The sequence below is a fragment of the Halichoeres trimaculatus genome, unplaced genomic scaffold, assembly GCF_033239565.1.
Source record: "Halichoeres trimaculatus isolate MK-OKI-2021-1 unplaced genomic scaffold, fHalTri1.1 fHalTri1_scaffold_2, whole genome shotgun sequence".
In the NCBI taxonomy this organism is placed as follows: Eukaryota; Metazoa; Chordata; class Actinopteri; order Labriformes; family Labridae; genus Halichoeres; species Halichoeres trimaculatus.
In genome coordinates, this window is record NW_027437180.1 from 38,115,570 (window position 1) to 38,135,947 (window position 20,378).

At 41.3% G+C, this 20,378-nt stretch overlaps 1 protein-coding gene across 1 annotated transcript; it reads left to right on the plus strand.

Moving 5' to 3' along the window:
- Window positions 1-262: 262 nt before the first annotated feature.
- ero1b (endoplasmic reticulum oxidoreductase 1 beta) lies at window positions 263-16,295 on the plus strand. The gene is made up of 16 exons (XM_074696220.1): window positions 263-725; window positions 3,749-3,868; window positions 7,902-7,985; window positions 8,299-8,340; window positions 8,585-8,667; window positions 9,031-9,104; window positions 10,434-10,554; window positions 10,688-10,734; window positions 10,992-11,003; window positions 11,100-11,126; window positions 11,241-11,333; window positions 13,141-13,387; window positions 13,464-13,533; window positions 13,640-13,726; window positions 14,945-15,078; window positions 15,153-16,295. The coding sequence occupies exons 1-16, from the start codon at window positions 561-563 to the stop codon at window positions 15,211-15,213; spliced, it is 1,467 nt and encodes a 488-aa protein (XP_074552321.1). The 5' UTR covers window positions 263-560; the 3' UTR covers window positions 15,214-16,295.
- The last annotated feature ends 4,083 nt before the right edge of the window (window positions 16,296-20,378 follow it).

The following is a 20,378-nucleotide window of genomic DNA, read 5'->3' on the forward strand; positions in this document are numbered from 1 at the left end:
AACACAATATATATATATATATATATATATATATATATATATATATATATATATATATATATATATATATATATATATATATATATATATATTTTACATGTGCATCTGAAATAATATATCTTTTCAGTAAGATAGCATAAGAAACGTCAAGGTATTTCCTTCGTGATTTGTTCTTTTCGGCGCTCTTGAAAAATCTCGCCTGGTCTTGCTTTGAGTGTTGTTTTATTTTATTTTGAAATTCCAAACCGGACATTGTTATATATCGTGTCCTCTGAACTTCTGGCTGAAGGGAGATGCAAGTGACCACAAACTTCCCCAGTTATGTGCAGCTGTAAACGATGACTCTGGTTCTTTTAGGGGAGTTGGAGGTGTAGATGTCCGCGTGAGGGTGTCTGTGTGCCGGCCCTCTCGGTCAGCTTCTCCGCGCGGATCTTTACAGCCTCCGTTAGCCTGCGGATGCTAACTGGAGCTACCGTGTCTCCGCCGCTGAGGTGACAGAAGTCCTGCTGTTTCTTGGCTAATTTTAATCTGTTAGCGGTGGAGACTCCTCACATTGAGTGATGTGGAAAGTAACTCTACAAGCCTTCGCTGTTTTGCTGCTGGCCTGGCTCTTGGGGAACTTAGTCCTGGACTGGTTTCGACAAGATAACGTGAAAACTCAAACACAACACACAGAGCATCCGAGCGGAGCCTCAGACAGCCAGGACCAGAGCTGCTTCTGCCATGTAAGTCACCTCACCTCAGAGCTGGGTTAAAGACAATAAGACGATTATATGAGGAGGTTTATTATTAGTTTATTTAGATGCGTTGATTTTACATTCATACACGATTCGGGAGATCTTCTAGCACTTTCTGCTGCCTTCTTAAATTGACGTCACGACCTGTAAGTGATGCAAGTTATCAGCAACATGTTAGTTTTTTACTCTAAATTAAAAAAATATATACAACTATTTAAATTATTTCACACTTCAGGACTAAACAAATCAAAATTTTGCCTTTTATATTTGTATGGGTGTTTTATCGAATAGCGCTACCGAGTGAGTTCCTCCACGCATGCGCAGAGCCAGAACGGCGCTAGTTTCCCTATTTGAGAACGTTGCTGCTTTAAAATCCACTTTTTATCGCGTATTTTCACACCTAAACACGCTGATATTTGTGTTTCCCCGTTTTAAAATCAACAGTTATTCTACGTTCTTAATAACTAATCTAACGTGTTGCGTCATGCCATACTAGTCGATATAAAGTTGTCAATACGTCTTGCTAGGGGATGTGGGAGCATTTTCGAGAGGCAGCACAACTTGACAGAACACCATACACGGAAAAAGTGTCTTCACTTCTTGTTTTCCTGTTTCTTTCCATTCTTTTCAAATTGTTTACTGTTTTGATCATCAAGACAGGGACAGAAATTGTTGAACACACGTATTCAGGACGCATGATCCGTTTGTAACGTTGGTAAACGACTTATTAAGCACTTTTCAGCTGTTTCCTCGTTCGTGTCCGCCGTTACTTGTTGAAAATATCTCATAGTTCAAAACTTTTATTTTCCCCACGTTAAGACCTCGACTCTAAGTGAATTTGAGGTGAATAAGTAAGTTTCCACGTCTTTAAATCGGCTCCAGTCGCATGTTTTTAACCTCAAACTCCTGCTGCTTCCATTACCGGGAAGAAAAGCGTGGTGTAATCTGATTGGCTGTGACAAAGCTCCCACGCCCCTCCCACCTGTGGGATTTGTAGTCCTTTGCGCAGCAGCTGCTAACTGCTCGTCCTGGCTTCTGCTTGTGGATAAAGACTACAGAGGCGTCAGAGGGGCGGGGTTTGGGTTGACAGCAGGTTGTTTTGGGGGCGGGGCCTCGGCCAGGCATGGGACAGGAGGTCTGTATTGACAGCTCAGCCTCAGACAGAGCAGCTGTTTGGACTCATGAGCATCAAAGTCCCAGAGGAAGAGTTTTAATGTGAATTAATCAGCATGCTGAGAGGAGTCTACCTTTTCTTTCCTGTCGTGGTGCTCGGGGGACTCCTGCATTCAGAGGTCAGCTGTGGTTCAGAGTGTGTGATGAGTGTTTTTACCTGGCTGAGACCTTACAGGCGTTTCTGTTTAACAAAGAAAAAGTTGAATTAATGTAAAATATTTAACGATAGCAGAGAGGATCATGGGTTGTTTTCATGTTTTGACTCTATCTGCTCGTTTAGCATCTGGAGCTGTTACCATATGCTAGGTCATATCTCACTCTCACCTTGTTTTTTCAGCCTTGTTTAAGGTGTATTCATTATTAAAAAAAGGAAGTGCTTCATTTATTAGTTTAAAGTCTTCTTTTTATGCTGCCACAGGTAAGACTTTAACTGAGAGAGAAGTTCAGCTTGACTCAGTGTTTCTTTAACTGTCACGTAAAGTATGAGACAAAATGAAGAAGCGTTAGCGATATTAGCTTCAGCTTTACATCAGTTTAAAAAATAACATGGCGCACTAAACTGACTTTACATCCACTGCACTGGGAATCCTCGAGGTCGTGCTAATGGTCGGTGTGTGACAACACACTCAGGTATGAGAAAGAGGCCATGTTTTAACGTCGAGGTGGCAGATGTTTGTGTTTCAGGTGTGTTCATCAGACTGATAATTTGAAACTTTCAGTCAAACTCTAATATAAGACTTTTTTTGAATGCCTTCAGCATTTTTTAATTGAAACTGAAACTTTAAACATAAAAAATAAATGAAATAAATACATTTTATGGTTGGTTTGTGAAAGAAAATACTGATACAAAAACAATCCCTTTGCTGCCAGGGTTGTGAGCGACGGCCGGACTCAGCCACTTCCTCTGATATATTTTAAGAAACCAAAATTTGAGATTAATTAGCCATTAGTGAGGAGCCAAGTTAACGCATCGATTCTTTTACGATTCTTGTACGATTTGATTTAAATTGCCTGTCTTCGATTTTTGTGATTCTTAGTTTGCTCCTTTAACACCAGACCATGAGAAAAAGTCGGATGATGACGTGTTTTTTCCAAAAATGCTTGTCACACGTGAGTCACTTTTTAGAATCTATTCGGGGGATCTGACATCACGTTACAAGAGAATCAATAAAAACATTTCGCCCTCTGCTGGAGAAACGCGGTAACTTTTTTTCCAGCCCAGCTTGTAAACAAAGACTAAAATAAATGATTTAAATTTGAAAAATAAAAATGTTTATGACAAAAAATGATTTAAAAAACAAAGATCTGAATACTTTATGAATCTTTTTGTTTTGACAGCTAACACGTCATAACAACATAATAACTGATTTCATCCAATCGTGTGTGAGCGCCATGAAAACACCTGAGTAGTGTGAAGGCTTATTGAGCGTGCGCAGCTAACATTTGGCTCTGGCTTGAATCCAGCTGAAGCAGGTGTGCTCAGGTAGGTGATTACCTCCTCACTACAAACAGGCGGTGTGAGGAGCTCCACCTTTAACGCCTCCCTGTGTTTACCCAGCTCTGTGCCGCTCTCAGATTTACTCTGCAGTGGTTTATTTGCTGAGCAGGTCAAACTGATTTGTCTCGGTCTGCCGCTCAGCGCACACGGAGGATGACCTGCTGGGATCAGGTGACCACACAGGTGGATGTATTATTATTTTAGCTTCTCCTGTAAAAATCTGCTTTTTGACAGCAATAATCCAGCGTCTCCTGGGAATATTGAAATTATCGTCTGATATTAAACCATGAATTACCAAAAGGTGAGACCCTGAGTCTGAAACTCTGTGTTTCTGCTTCAGCTGACCGGAGTCCTGGACGACTGCTTCTGCGACGTCGAGAGCATCGACGTCTTCAACAACTTCAAGATTTACCCTCGCATCAAGAAGCTGACGGAGAAAGACTACTTCAGATACTACAAAGTAAGATCTGCTGCTCCTCACAAACACTACGACACTCACTGAACCTGAACCCACACTGACCTGATCCTGAGGTTTGAAAAGGTGGCAGGAGAAGCTTTCAAAAGAGACGGCATCAAGACATGCCCTCTTTGAAATATCTCTGCTTAGAAACAGCTATAAGTGTTATTTCTACCTCTGTGTTTGAAACGCTGTTCATTTTTTAAATCAGCTAACCAGGTCCAGCTTCTCCCGCCAACATCTTCATCCAAATAGCATTTTTTTCAGCCTCTCCTGCAAAGATCTTGGGCTCTAATTTCGTGGCACAGTGTTAATGTCGTGCTGCTCACCGCCGTGCGCTGCCGATTTGACAATTTGGTAGACCGTCTGCGCAGAGATGGGTGTGATGGAGCACCAGGGGGAGGTGTCGGCAGATTCATGTTGGCGCAGTGACAATTTCGTGCTAAAAACAGTGCAGAAAGTGCGCTGAAAGCTCACCAGCTCCAACCTGGTCTATTCTCGACGCAAAGCGGAGTGCACCCTCCGCAGCTGTAATTTGGTGACAGGTGCACCTGTCATCAAAGCCTCAGAGGCAGGTTTCCAGAGTGTCAGGTACATTTTAATGCAATAAACAATCACAGCAATCGCTATTTAATATAACCGTCTGAACCAGCATATACATCTATATCTATATTAACTGTCCCGTCACATCTGATGTCAGATTAAAGCCGTTTGTCATAATGGAAAGTTAACCTGACGGCAGCTGGAAGTTTGATGCACATCTTACAATTAAACAATAAACAGCCTTAACATCTGATACTGAGTATATATCTGGTTGTCTCATTTCTTTTAATTCAAAGAAAAGAGGGAGAGAAAAGACGAATAAAAAAGAGACAAAATAAATGTTTGTCACTCAGGATTTACCTGTGATTTCCCATATTTCTCTGTTTTAGTCTTTATTTTTATCCTGATCTAAAAAGATGGAGTACATTATTGTAAGGAGGATGCGGTGGAGACACCAGGAGAGTATACAGTATATCACCAAAGGTTCTGCTATTTGGCGATGACAAACCAGGAGTGCAGGTGGATCAAAAGTATTCTAAATGGATAAGCCAGCTGTGTAACTGTCCCTTCATTTTGTTCTCCTATTAATGACAAAGGAACAGATTAAATCTGTCCCGGGAGCTGGCCCACACAGTGACGCGCTTCATGTCCTCCGATGTGCCCCACTGTCCATTGACCTGCTGCAGGCACAGCGGCTCTGACCGTCTCCGCTACCAGCACTCTCTCCGTGGTGCTGTGGAGTCAGTCAGACCAATCAGACGCTGCGCCTCGGCCGCAGGGCATTTAAAGGCGAGGAGAGGCGCTCATTTGATTAGTGAAAACAGCGCTCGGCTGTGTTAAACCCACTCACGGCTTTTCTCCTTCCTCTCTGCCATTTGTGTGGAGGGAGGCGTGGACGCGCACCTCTGCGCCCCTCTGCGCCCCTCTGCGCCTTGACTGCGCCTCTCTTGGCACTGCAGGAAACTTGCAAAGTGCGCTGGTCACGCCCTGTCCGCAGGGCAGGTGCGCCTGCGCTTGCGCCTGGTCTACGAAATTAGAGCCCCTTTTCTCAAATGGTGTAACTCAAAGCTTCTCCTACAAACATCTGCGCTAAATCAACATTATTTTATGCTTCTCCCGCCAAGATCTTCCCTCAAACTGCATAATTTCTTCAGCTTCTCCTACTAAGATCTTCAAAACAGCATTTATTTTGGCTTCTCCTGCCAAGATCTATATTTAAGCGTCTTTATTTTAGCTTCTCTGACAGAGATCTCATGTTGGACAGGAAATTGTAGCTTCTCCTGTAAAAGTCTATTCCCAAACATAAAGCTCTTCTTTCATACACTAATATTTTTTCCTTTCCCACAGAGGTGTCCTTTGGAAGGACTTTTGTTTTTAGCTGTTCTGAAAAGATCTCCTCTGAGGTGGCGCTATTGCAGCTATCATTTTGAATGTGGTCTTTTTTTTGTGCTCCTCCTGCAAACACCTCCTCTTAGATGAAATGTTGTCCTCTCAGAGAGAATCATTTTCAGCTCGTCCTGCATTGGTGTCCTCAAAAATGGCAGTTTTTCCGACTTCTCCTGCCTCTTAACTTTAATTTTCCTCAACATAAGCTATAGACCGTAAATGGAACACAGTGTCAATTCAGGAGGACCACAGGGGTCTTTGCTGATGCTCCTCCTGCTTTTAGGGATGCATTATTTAAAATATTTGAATTTCACATGCAGCTTTATTTTGTATAAGGTAAGGTGTCGGAGCTCACTGCTTGTCCCAAGAGAAGGGGTGTGCTCTCTCTGCCTTGCTTTTTGTGTTTGCATATTAGAGTGAGGAGGTGTGCTCACCCAGCTTTTCTGTCTGTTTGCATATTAACATGAGCTTTGATTTTTATATTTGCATATAAGAGTGAGGTGAGCTCTCCCAGCTTTGCTTTTTATCTTTGCAAATTAGATTGAGGAGGTGTGCTCTCTCTGCCTTGTTTTTTATGTTTTCACATTGGAGTGAGGAGGTGTACTCTCCCAGCTTTGCTTTTTATCTTTGCATATTAGAGTGAGGAGGTGTGCTCACCCAGCTTTGCTTTTTGAATTTTCATATTAGAGTGAGGAGCTGTGCTCTTCCATCCTTGCTTTTTGTGTTGGTATATTAGAGTGAGAAGGTGTGCTCTCCCTGCCACATTAGTTCAGCAAAGCTGGGTGTGCTCTACCTGCCTTGCATTTATGTTTTCATATTCGAGTGAGGAGGTGTGCTCTCCCTGCCTTGCTTTTTATATTTGTATGTTAGAGTGAGGAGGTGTGCTCTCCCAGCCTTGCTTTTTAAGTTTGCATATTAGAGTGAGGAGGTGTGCTCTTCCATCCTTGCTTTTTGTGTTTGTATATTCGAGTGAGGAGGTGTGCTCCCCCAGCTCTTTCTGGTGAGGAGGTGTGCTCTGCCTTCCATATGTTTTTATGTTTTATAATGGATGAAAGGAGAGGTGTGCTCTCCTAGTCTTTCCTTTTAAAGTGTACGTGAAAGCAAAGAAAGTTGTGCTCCACCATCCTTGGATTTGCATGTGTACATCAAAGAAAGTAAATGTGCTTTCTGTGGTCTGGATTTTCACATTTGCTACCTGAGAGAGGAGAGTTGTGCTCTACCCCACTCTGTTTATTAAATGTACAAGGAAAGAGCAGGTAGAAAAGGTAGAAAAGAGACCAGATGTTTCATGTTCTGTTTTACTTTTCCAGCTTCTGTCAAACTTATATCCTCAACATCAATTTTTGTAGCTTCTTTTACAGAACTTTTTTTTTGTAGTGACATGCTTCTCCTGCACAGCCGTCCTCCAAACTTGCATTATTGTTGTAAACAGCTGTGTTTACAACTTCTCCTTCAAAACTCTTCTGTCAAACCTGATAATTTTCAGTTTCTCCTGCAATGATCTCCTCTTAAATCACAACTTTGCAGCTTCTCCTGCTAACCTTTGCTTCTGAATGTCATTTTTTGCAGTTTCTCCTCCTGAAATATCAAAGACGTCACTTTTTCTAAAATTATTTGTTAATCTTTACTGGTATCTGAAAATGGTCTCTTCCCCTCAGCCTTGTCTTTCCTAACGTCAGTTTAGAGATGTGTAACTGTCGCTGGATGTTTCTGGGTGTCGCTTCTTTCACTTTGAGGAACTCTGGTCGCGCCTGTTGGTGTTTTCTTCCTCTTTCTGTGTCTTTGGTTTTTGCACTGATCCGTTTTTCACTGTAGCAGAGACATTTCAGGAAACATCAGCTGGAGGTGGAGACTGGTCGATCAGGAAACCTCTGTGTTTCCTCTCCGGGTGCTGACACAGAGCGTCACCGCGGCAGCCTGCTGTGGGGCGGACACGCCCTGATATTACCGCTCATGCTAATTTTAAACTGAGAACCGGTCTGTGCAGATGCTTGGCTGAGCACGCTGCGTCCACCTGCTGCACCTGCTGCACCTGCAGAGAGCAGACGTCACGCTGAAGCACACACAGGTCTCATGAGCTGATCCAGTGTTTCATGTTTCCCTTCAGGTGAACTTAAAGCGGCCGTGTCCCTTCTGGCCTGACGACGGACACTGTGCCATCAAAGACTGCCATGTGGAGCCCTGTCCAGAGGTCAGAGGTCACACACACACACACACACACACACACACACACACACACACACACACACACACACACACACACACACACACACACACACACACACACCTGCTCCATGATTTATGATGAACCTTTATATTAATTGAACTCATTTCCTGACGGGAGAGTGGACTCACTCTCTTCAAAGGGATAGTTCAGTGTTTTACGTCAGTTGTTTACAGTTTACTGCACATGGTCGACCTCATCGTGGACTAATCGTTGCGGCCCTGACCTGAAGCTGAAACATGTTGTTTAATCGTGTGTCTCATGTTTGTTGTGTCCACAGAGTAAGATCCCCGTGGGCATCAAGTCTGGAAACTACAACAAGGTGAGAAATGTGAAGCTGACTCCCTTGATGCTTCAGAACTGACTTTAAGGCGGTTTGAGTTTTTGGTTCAGCTCTTGTCACAGTGTGAGGCGTGTCTTCTTCACAAAGTTGATGCAAATTTAAACTTTGGTTGTCAGAACCTCGACGAACGAATATGCAAATGTGTCATCTGACTGTTTGACGTTTGTAGGTTTCCAGAACATTCACGGCCCACTCCTCTCCCTCTCTGTTTCTCCGTCCACAGTACTCGCAGGCAGCCAACGCCATGTCGGACATGACGGAGTGCGAACAGGCCAATGAACTGGGCGCCATCAACAGCACCCTGAGGTAACGCCGCCGCCCCCGCCTCCCCTCCTCTCTTCTTTATCTGCTCATTTTCCAAATGCAAAGCAGCTCCAGAGGCTGACAGTGCCCAGGTCAAACATTTACAAACGTCTGGTTGTTTCCCAGCGTTGGGCGTCTGACCTTCACTGCAGAGCATTCTGGGAAACAGGTTTACACGGCGAGAAATCTCCAACCGTGGACCAGCTGCTCTGAGCCATGAGTCGTTTAAACGAAGATTACTTCACGTTTTAACCTCCTCAGGCTGTCATGGCTCAGTCGGCTCTCTGATGAATTTATTTCATGACGCTGTTTGTCTGTCAGTCCCTGTCCGTGATCTCTGAGCGGTTTCTCTATTTCCTGTTTCAGTAACCAGAGTAAAGAGGCCTTCGCTGATTGGGCGAGACACGACGACGCTCAGGATCACTTCTGTGAGCTGGACGGTGAGCCAGTTTTGATCCTGTTTTTCTTCACCGTTAACTTCAGACCAGAGATTTAGCACAGTGTTCAATCAGGGGGACCACAAGGGTCTTTGTTGATGCTCCTCCTGCCTTTTGGGGATGCATGGTTTATAATATTTGTATTTCACATGCAGCTTTACTTTGTATAAGGTCAGCTGTCAGAGCTCACTGCTTATCCTGAGAGAGAAGATGTGCTCTCCCAGCCTTGCTTTTTATGTTTGCATGTTAGAGTGAGAAGGTGTGTTCTCCCTGCCATATGTTTTCATGTTTGTTCATGGATGATAGAAAAGGAGTGCTGTCCTGGCTTTGGCTTTCAAAGTGTACATGTAAACAAGGAGAGGTGTGCTCCTCCATCCTTGGATTTTCACATGTGTTTTAAAAAGAGTAAAGGTGCATCCCATTCCCTGAATTTTCATGTTTGCTTGATATTAAAGTGGAAAGCTGTGCTCGCCCCACCCTGGCTTTTCTAAGATCTATATGGAAAAAGAACCAGTGTCCTCTCCCTGCCTTTTGTTTTCATGTTTGCTCACACATCAATTTGTATGTGTTAGACAGGAGAGGTGTGCCCTTCCCACCTTAGATTTTCTTGTTTGCTTAAGTTTTAGAGGAAAAGTGTGCTCTACCTGCCCTGGCTTTTCTGTATAAGTACATGAAAAGAGAGGAGGTGCATTATCCTGTCACATGTTTTCATGTTCGTTCATGAATGATAGAAGAGATGTGCTCTCCCCGCCATATGTTTTCACGTTTTTTCATGATTGATTAAAGAGGTGTGCTCTTCCTCCCTTGACTTTCAATGTGTATGAGTAAGATGGGAGAGGTGTGCTCTCCCTACCTTAGAGTTTCTTGTTTGCTTAGGTTTTAGAGGTAAAGTGTGCTCTTCCTGCCTCAGCTTTTCTATGTATTTACTTCAAAAGAGAAGAGGTGCGTTTTCTTGCCGCATGTTTTTATGTTTGTTCATGAATAATAGAAGAGATGTGCTCTCCCTGCCTACTGTTTTCATGTTTGCTCATAAATGATAAAAGAGGTGTGCTCTCCCTCCTTTGACTTTCAATGTGTCTGTGTAAGAAAGGAGAGGTGTGCCCGTCCCGCCTTAGATTTTCTTGTTTGCCTAAGTTTTAGAGGAGAGGTGTGCTCTCCCTGCCCTGGCTTTTCTGTTTATGTACATTAAAAGAGTGGAGGTGCATTATCCTGTGACATGTTTTTATGTTCGTTCATGAATGATAGAAGAGATGTGCTCTCCCTGCCCTGGCTTTTAGTGTATGTACATTTTAACGTGTGTGTGTGTGTGTGTGTGTGTGTGTGTTTGTGTAGATGAAACCTCCCCTGATGCTGAGTACGTGGATCTGCTGCTAAACCCGGAGCGTTTCACCGGCTACAAGGGTCCTTCAGCCTGGAGAGTCTGGAACAGCATCTACGAGGAAAACTGCTTCAAGTGAGACAAACACACACAGAATCAGTTTCAGCTTCATGGATCTAACTGTTGACAGTGAAACTGAGACCTACCACAGACTCATGAGCAGGGGCTGATCTGGGTTGTGATGGACTCTGTTTGTTTTTGTGGACAGGCCCAGGTCTGTGTACCGACCCCTGAACCCTCTGGCTCCCAGCAGAGGTGAGTCAGACCGAAAACCAACAAGTTCTCCGTTTACTTTCTGTTGAGACATTTCTGCTCCTGAACAGACGAACCTTTAAAGCTCTGATACTGAAACTCTTATCATCGACACAAAACAGTTTTTTTTGTCATGGGGGTCGCTTCAGGCAGAAATTTGCTCCCAGACATAAAGTCCCAGGCCTATGTTTGACAATTTAAAAATTATTCAAACTTAAGAGATCTAACCAAGCTTCTTCTCTTTCTGTTTTTCTTCTCAGGAGATGATGACGGTGAGTAAAACTGAATCCTCTTGTCATGGCTTTAATCCTGGTTTTAATAAATCTGATCCACTCTCTCATTTTATTCTTGTGTTTCTGGTTTTGTAGGAGAAGGTTTCTACAACTGGCTGGAAGGTGAGAAGCTCCCTCTGCTCTGGACAGGAAGCAGAGTCGTCTCAGAGGTTAAGAGTAGAGTTCGAGCTCGGAGCTTTCTCGCAGTGATGAAATGTTTCTGTTGAATCTCTGCAGGTCTGTGTTTGGAGAAGAGAGTCTTCTACAGGCTCATCTCAGGCCTCCACAGCAGCATCAACATCCACCTGTGTGCCGAGTACCTGCTGGATGGTAGGGCAGACTCCTCCTCTTACAGCTAGCTTAAAGTCAAGTCTGGGAAACACAAAACCTAGAGTCCTTATGACCTGACAGGACATGACATGAGATGAAAGCAATGACCAAAAATGCATTTATCTTATTTTTTAATTAATACAACAGAAAGATCACTTCCTTCCAACCAACATGACCTCCATTAGCATTAACAACGATCCACACAACAGGAAGTAGGAGTTGTTGGTCTACAGCTACACCAAAAGTTTGTTCTTTATTTGTAAATGCTACACCACGAGCTAAAGGCTAAAATACAAGCTAAATGCTAAGAAACTGGAAAAAAAACTCAAGCCAGGGCTAAAACTACAGCTCAGGGTTAATACATGAGCTAGGCACTAGAAAAGAAGCAAAGCATGGGTCAAATGCTAAAAAGGAGCTAAACATAGGCTAAAGGCTAAAAAAACAGGCTATAGGATAAAACAGGAGCTAAACATAGGGTAAGTGCTACAACTAAAACTAAACACTAAAACTTGACCTAAAGGCTCAAACATAGGCAAAAGGTCACACTAGAGATAAACACAAGCTAAATGCTAAAACGTATGCTAAAGGCTTAAACACAGGCTAAAGGCTAAAACTAGAGATAAACACAAGCTAAATGCTAAAACGTAACCTAAAGGCTTAAACACAGGCTAAAGGCTAAAACAGGAGCTAAACACAAGTTAAATGCTACAACTTGGGCTAAAGGCTTTAACTGAAGCTAAAGGCTTGAACACAGGCTAAAGGCTATAACAGGAGCTAAACACAGGCTGAAGGCTAATACTTGAGCTAAAGGCTTAAACTGGAGCTAAAGGCTAAAACAGTAGCTTAACACAAGCTAAAGGCCAAAACTTAACCTTAAGGCTAAAACTTGAGCTTAAGGCTTAAACTTGAGCTAAAGGCTAAAACACAGGCTAAGGGCAAAAATAGAAACTACACATAAGCTAAGTGCTACAACTTGAGCTAAATGCTTAAACTTGAGCTTAAGGCTTTAACACAGGCCAAAGGCTAAAACAGGGGCTAAACATGGGCTTAGTGCTACAACTTGAGCTGAATGCTAAAACATAGGCTAAAGGCTTAAACAGGAGCTTAACAGAAGCTAAAGGCTAAAACTTGAGCTAAAGGCTTAAACACAGGCCAAAGGCTTAAACAGAAGCTAAAAATAGGCTTAGTGCTACTGTTTGAGCTAAACGCTAAAACTTAAGCTAAATGTTTAAACACAGGCTAGAGGCTTTAACAGGATATAAACACAAGCTTAATGCTAAAACTTGAGGTTAAGGCCTTAACTTGAGCTAAAGGCTTTAACACGGGCTAAAGGACAAAACAGGGACTAAACATAAGCAAAAGGCTAAAACTCTAGCTAAGGGCTAAAACACAGACTAAGGGCTAATACAGGAGCTAAACATAAGGCTTAAGGCTTAAACACAGACTAAAGGCTAAAACTTGAGCTAAAGGCTTGAACACAAGCTAAAAGCTAAAACTTGAGCTTAAGGCTTAAAGAGAAGCTAAAGGCTAAAACACAGTCTAAAGGCTAAAAGAGGAGCTAAACACAAGCTAAAGGCTAAAACTTGAGGTAAAGGCTACAACATCGGGTCAAAGGCTGAAACACTGGCTAGAGGCTAAAACATGAGCTAGGTACTATGAAAAGGTGAAAATAAAAGCTAATTGCTAAAAAAACAACAAAAAGCTCAAACTTCAATTTCATCCTCCTCAGACCAGATTGTTTGATAAAGTATGAAGCAAGCAAGTCTTTGGGCTGATGAGAGTTGTTGTTCTGTCTTGGTTCCCTCAGAGGGTTGGGGTCGCTCAGTCTGGGGTCCAAACGTTCAGGAGTTTCGGCAGCGTTTCGACACAGCAGAGACGAAGGGAGAGGGCACGCGGCGGCTGAAGAACCTCTACTTCCTGTACCTGATCGAGCTGCGGGCGCTCTACAAAGTGGCGCCGTACTTTGAGCGAGCCTTCGTCAACCTGTACACGGGAAACGCCCAGGAGGACAGCGCCACCAAGGAGCTGCTGCTGCAGATCTTCAACGAGCTCAAGTAAGAGGATCTGAAGGTAGATGCCAACAATCAGGAGGTGGTAGGTTTCAGACTGACTCCTCCTCTTGTCTTCCAGAGCGTTCCCCATGCACTTTGACGAGAAGTCCATGTTCGCCGGACACAAACTGGAAGCTAAAACACTAAAGGTGAGACGTCAGAGCTCTCACTGACACACACTGATAGATTCAAACATCCAGGGAGGAAAACATCAGATCTGCTCTGGTCACAAACTTTGTGTTTTAAATGTTTCAGGAGGAATTCAGGCTTCACTTCAAAAACATCTCCAGGATCATGGACTGTGTCGGCTGCAGCAAGTGTCGCCTGTGGGGAAAACTGCAGGTGAGACGTACCAGGAACTTAAAGTTCTGAAAGGTTCTGAAAGGTTCCGAAAGTCCAGGGAAGATTCAATCATTCAAGCCTGACAACAAAGATGACGCCGTAGGATGTGATGTGCAGTAACAGCTGAGTTCAGTTTTTAAAAACATTGAGTCCCCAAATATTTCCAAAACACACTGTTCCCTCCCTTTTATTCAGGACTAAGGAGGTAGGAGTTGATGGTCTACGGCTACAACCTGAAGTTAGTTAGAAACTGAAATTCAGAGGATTTGTGTTTCCAAAGAAAATCTTACCACAAAACATAATTTTGGTGTAACTAAAATAAAAACAAATACAAACATCTTAAAGCTAGAGGTTCAAACAACAACTATTTCTATGAGGTTTAACTTCTGTTTCCTTTTGGGTTCTCGTTTTTTTTTTGGTTGAGAAGCTAAAGGCTAAAACACAGGCTAAGTGATAAAACACAAGCTAAAAGCTAAAACTTAAAGCTAAAGGCTTTAACACAGTTAAAGTCTAAAACAGGAGGTAAACACAAGTTAAGCCTAAAACACAGGCTAAAAGCTAAAACAAAAGCTAAAGGCTAAAACACCAGCTAAAGGCTGAAATACAGGCGAGGCTAAAACATAAGCTTAAGGCCAAAACAGGCTAAAGGCTAAAACACAAGCTGTAGGCTAAAACATGGGTAAAAGGCTATAACAGGAGCTCAACACAAGCTAAAGCCTTGAAACACAGGCTAAAGGCAAAAAATTAAGCTTAAGGCTAAAACACAAGCTAAAGCCTAAAACATCAGTGAAAGACTAAAACACAAGCTAAAGGCTTAAACACAGGCTAAAGGCTAAAACATGGGTAAAATGTTAAAACACAAGCTAAGGGCTTTAACACAGGCTAAAGGCCAAAACAGGAGCTAAACACAAGCTAAAGGCTAAAACACAAGCTAAGAGCTTAAACACAGGCAAAAGGTTAAGATGGGACCTAAACACAAGCTAAAGGCCAAAACATAGGCTAAAGGCTAGAACATGGGTGAAAGGCTTAAACACAAGCTGAAGGCTAAAACATAAGCTAAGGGCTCTAACACAGGGGAACGGCTAAAAAAAACATGGATGACAGGCTTTTACACAAGCTAGGGCCTAAGTCTATGCCTGCTAAAACAGAGGCTAAATGCTAAAACACAGGCTAAAGATGAGTTTTCATCCTACGGTCCTCTTTCTCGTCTGTTTGCAGACTCAGGGTCTGGGCACGGCTCTGAAGATCCTCTTCTCTGAGAAGGAGATCCAGAACCTCCCGGAGCACAGCCCGTCTAAAGGTTTCCAGCTGACGCGGCAGGAGATTGTGGCCTTACTGAACGGCTTCGGCAGGTACGCTCGCCGCTCTGTGAGCCGCTCACAGACGCCTTTGAGAGCAGCTGTCTGACCGTCTGTCTCCTCCTCAGGTTGTCCACCAGCATCCAACAGCTGCACAACTTCCGCCTGCTGCTCAAGGACAACAGGTAACAGGAAGTGATGCTTCACCTGGCCAGAAGGCGGGGCCAGCCCAGAAGAAGAACTTTTTCATGGACTCCAGGTTCAGAGTGACACAAAGCTCCCTGTAAACACTCCCTCCTCCTCTTCCTCCTCCTCCTCCTCCTCCTCCTCTTCCTCCTCTTCCTTCTCCTCCTCCTCCTTGCTCTGATCAGTCTTGAATGTTATTCCGCTGCCTCCCCTCGCCTTCGTCAGAGCCTTCAGTCTGACGTGTTTTTTCACAGCCTGGGACGAACTTTGACCTTTTTTAAACCCTGACCCTCGCTCTCAGACCCCTGGAGTGACATGATGTGACTGTGAACAACTTTTGAAAGGAAATATGAGAAAAAAAAATCACCTTTCTGTGCTGGCCCCGCCCCCTGATGACATCACAGCCACACCTGTGAAGCTAAGTGGAGCTTTTTTTTTTCTTAACGACTGCGACAGGACGGACTCGGTTAGCTGCTGCCTCTTTAGTTTCTTCTTTGGTTTTCTTCTTCTTCTTTGGGAAAGTTGGCGCTCGGAGCCTGAAGACGGGGACCAATCAGCTCGTGTTTGACCTTTCAGGCTTCATTTACGGCGACTCCCTCGAAGGCGTGTGTGTGTTTTCATTGACGGATGCTAGCTAACAGACACTGGTTCACCTTGATGTTTCTGACTCCTCTCATGTTTCACGTTAAAGAAGCTGGCTGATGTTCCTAACATAGAAATAGAAGGAGTAGATACGAGTGAATCTGGGGACAGTGATGAAGGCAGGATGTTTTGGAACATGTGCAGCTAGCAGACGCGGCTAAATGTTTATAATTACAACTTGACGCCACATTAAAGGGTAATTCCAGCCTTCTTGAGCCTGGATCCTCTGCACAGGGTCTAAGTGTCTGTCTGCAGTGAAGCAGGTTTCAGAAAGGAGCAAACAGCCCAGGAGTTGTTGATCTACTGCTGCCTAAATCAGGTCTGTTAACTCAGTGTGCTGCACAAAACCGGACCCTGACCCGTCTTAAGTCAACCTTACAGCTAAAAACAACTTAACTTAGAACTTAAACTGGAAGTTTAAGCTACATATTTTTTTAACTTGGAATTTATTTTTTTCTTTGGAATAATTTTTTGTGAAGTTACGACCGTATTGTTGCATGTAACAACTTTATCCTAAATTTACCGCCTTTTTCCTGAAAATTACACCTCTTACATCTTAAATTTAAGCTTTTCTTATAAATTCACTGATATTTTCCTTCATTACTTAATTATTTGCTTATGTTTCTCTGTAGTGTTGCGGTATATGCGAGTTGCTGGTCTACCCATCGGTTTGAGCGTTTCTGTTTTGTGTCCAAACTCTAGTTTAGATCCCTTAGCATGTAAGGAAACACACAAAGGACAAACCCAACACAGCAGAGGTAGATCAACAACTCCTGTGTTCAGTGAGCTTTAAGAAACAGCTGTTTGTGGTTAAGAATCCTCCTCCTCTGTTGCTTTCTATCAGTAATCATGAGTAACAGTCAGGGACAAAAACAGGAACTTTTCGAGATCATCAATTTTTTTTTTTTTACCCGTCAGTCGTTTCGACCCTGGTTTAAAAAATGACGGAATTCCCCTTTAAGTGATTCGATAGTTTTGACAGATTTTTGCCGTCACTCACTGACTGGTGTGTGTGTGTGTGTCCAGTTGCTGCTGATTATCTCATCAAAGGTTTCTCATTTTTTCGTCCGTGTTATCTTAAAACACGACTTCCTCTGAGTTCGTTTTATTTGAGCGTCATCCGTTTTCAGTTTTATTTCCATACTGAAGCGTTGAAAAGTGTTTTATTTTCAACCAGAAGCAGCTTTTTTTTATTACAGCCTCCAAACTCCACCAACAACAATCACTAACACGGGAGTTGTTGGTCTACTGCTGCCTGAACGGAGAGCGATGTGAGGCTGTTTCTGGTTGATTTAAAGAAAAAAAAAATGCATCATAAAACAAGCAAAACCAATTGGTGGAGTCGCCCCCTGCTGGTCGTCCTTTTAATACAGTGCATAGTGGCTGTTAAAGGAACTACACATTACGATGTTTAGTTTTTTCTTTCCCGAAAAAGGGAAACGGAGCGCCCTGACTTTGTCGTCTGGATGGAAAAAGTTTGGACCAAAGATTTCTTAGTTGCCTAATTTTTCTGTTTTTGTTGAGCCAGAATGCTTTGTTTTGTTTTAGCCACACCAAGGAAGAAATTCAGAGAAGTTAAGACAACACACAAAAAAAGATGTATACTAAACAAAAAAGAAATCTACCAAGGTAAAGTTGAACATTTCTGATGATAAGTTGTGATATTTCCAGAACGTCAGGAGTGTAAACAACCAAAGATGTAAAGAAATACGATCCTGTCCGTCTAACCGGCTGAATAAAAACTGTGTTCAGAGGTTAAAGAAAATGAAACTTTTGTAAAATTACAATAAAAAGTTTTAAACTAATCAGTGGGGTCGTAATATTCAAGACTTAAAGTCGTAAATTCTTAATCACAAATTGAAAGTTTGACACACTGAGACAAAATAATGGATTTAGAAATCCTGAGTTTGTAACTGAAATCTTTTAACTTAACAACTTTATTTTTGTTCACAACTCAAACCACAGATTGGTTGAATTTAAAGCTAAGATTTGTTTTATCTGGAATTTTACGGCCGTATTTCTGAATATTGCAGCTTTAAATTTTTTTTTAATTTATGGCCGTATTTTTGAATATTGCGGCTTTATCTTTTAAAATTTACGGCTGTATTTTTGAATATTGCAGCTTTATTTTGTTTTTATTTACGGCCATATTTTTGAATATTGCAGTTTAATTTTTTTTTTTAATTTACGGCTGTATTTTTTAATATTGCAGCTTTATTTTTTAAAATTTACGACCGTATATTTCAATATTGCAGCTTTATTTTGTGGATTTGCGGCTGTATTTTTCAATATTACAACTTAACCTCCGTAAATTAACGACTGTATTCTCGAATATGACGACTCTATCTTCTCAAATTCAGACTTCTTTCCTCATAAATGTTCGATTGTTTTCCTACAAAACTTCGTTTTTATTCATTTATGTTTTAACGAAAGTTGTGACTTCACCGGTTTGTTGACCTGTATTTTTTTTTCTTTTGTTTTGATTTATGAAAAATTTTGACTATTTTTGTAAACTTCACATTAATTTTCATTTTTCATTTTAAGATGGTTAGCGGAGCTTTTTCTGAAGGCGTCTGTTACTTTAGATGTTAAATTCTCCGTCAGTATCCTCTGGTCAAAAGCTGGAATATCTAATCAGAAAATATCGAGAAACTTTTTTCCCTTAGTTACGGTTTGAAGAGAAGTGAGCTGAGAGAGTCAGCAGGTTTATTAATGAGTGTTCAGTTGCTTCTTTAACTGAAGTGATCGTTTGATTTAAAGTTTTATTTATTTCTCCTCTTTCAGCCTCAGAAAGAAAGAGTTTGGATGAAACATAAAAAACATGTTTTCTTTTTGTTTTTTGGGTGTGAGATGAAATGAGGGAACGTGTGTGAGTGTGTGTGAGTGTGTGTGCATGCCTTCCTCTGAGCCTTGCATGTCCTCCAGCAGCTGGACGTCCTGCTCGTCCACCCATCGGCCTTAAAGCTAAAGCTAAAGCTAAAGGATGTTTATGAAAAGACAAAACCAGAGGATTCCCGCTCCTGGTGTTGGATCAGCTCGGTTGGTTAAAGGCAGCACAGGCTCCTCCTCCTTCGCTCAGAGCCCTCGGACTATAAATAGTTGCACCGTGTTGATGTGACCTTGACCTGTCGAGTATATTTATTTGAGAAGAGAAATAAATATTTCTGAACATCACTGTCTCTGAAACTGTGATTTTCCTTCACTTCCACAAACAACGCTTCACGTGTTCAGACTGAGCGCGTGCAGATCTTCAAACCTCTATGTACTCATGTCGTAGAAATCCCTGAATCTGTCTGTGAACTGATCAAACACTGTTTTAAAAATGATGAGGTCATCGTATTAGAATCTCTGGAGGCTGGCCAATCAGGGTGAAGGGGTGGAGCAAGGAGCCTTAAAGAGACAGCAGCTACAACAAAGCTTTTCAGACAAAGGCTGAAAAAAGGGTTTTCTTAAACAGCAGAGAGGAAAAACAGATTTATTTATTTCATCCTCATGTTGCTTTGATGTACGACCCTTTGAAGACATTAGAGGAAAAAATTATGACAAAAATGTCCTCTACCAAAAACTGAACAGTTTTTTTTCTAATTTATTGCTCAGATTGTTCACTCAACGTCAGTCCTAACCAAATACACAAAATATTCATTTTATCGATTATTTTAACCCTTTAAATGCCCATTTGTGTTGTTAAAGGAGTTTTTCCTGTTAAGAAATGTGGGTGTGTGTGTGTTTAGAGGAACAATGGGAAAATTGTCCTGTCTCATGTTAAACTGTAAAAATGACAAAATGGAACCCTGAGATTAGAGAAAGCTGGATTAAACTGTGCAGTGAATGAGCTGGTGATGATGAGACTGGATGGGACATATCTGTCCTCTGACGTCTTCAAAGGGTTGGAAATTTAAAATCTAACACTGCAATAAATAAATAAATAAAATATGATATTTCTAGATTAAAAATCTGACATTGCAATAAATAAATAAATAAAATAAAATATAATAATATTTGTGAATTAAAAATTTAACACTGCAATGAATATGTAAATAAAATAAAATATAATATTTGTGAATTAAAAATCTAACACTGCAATAAGTAGAATAAAATAAAATAAAATATAATAATATTTGTGAATTAAAAATATAACACTGCAATACATAAATTAATACCATAAAATATAATATTTTAAAATAAATCAAAAAATAAAATATAATGATAATTTTAAATTAAAAATCTAACACTGAAAATAAATAAATAAATCAATAAAATAAAATATAACAATATTTGTGAATTAAAAATCTAACACTGCAATACATAAATGAATAACATAAAATATAATAATTTTTGTGAATTAAAAATCTAGCACTGCAATACATAAATGAATAACATAAAATATAATAATATTTTTAAATTAAAAATTTAACATTGCAATAAATAAATGAATAAAATATAATAATATTTATGTATTAAAAATCAAACTGCAATAAATAAAAATACTTTGATAGATAAATAAAATATAATAGTAATAATAATAA

What these genes read in the sequence shown, in the direction of transcription:
- ero1b (XM_074696220.1), top strand. Translation starts at nt 561, where the DNA reads ATGTGGAAAGTAACTCTACAAGCCTTCGCTGTTTTGCTGCTGGCCTGG. An exon ending in GCCTGTGGGGAAAACTGCAG is followed by an intron (nt 13,727 to 14,944) that starts GTGAGACGTACC and finishes GTCTGTTTGCAG; the next exon opens with ACTCAGGGTCTGGGCACGGC. An exon ending in TTACTGAACGGCTTCGGCAG is followed by an intron (nt 15,079 to 15,152) that starts GTACGCTCGCCG and finishes TCTCCTCCTCAG; the next exon opens with GTTGTCCACCAGCATCCAAC.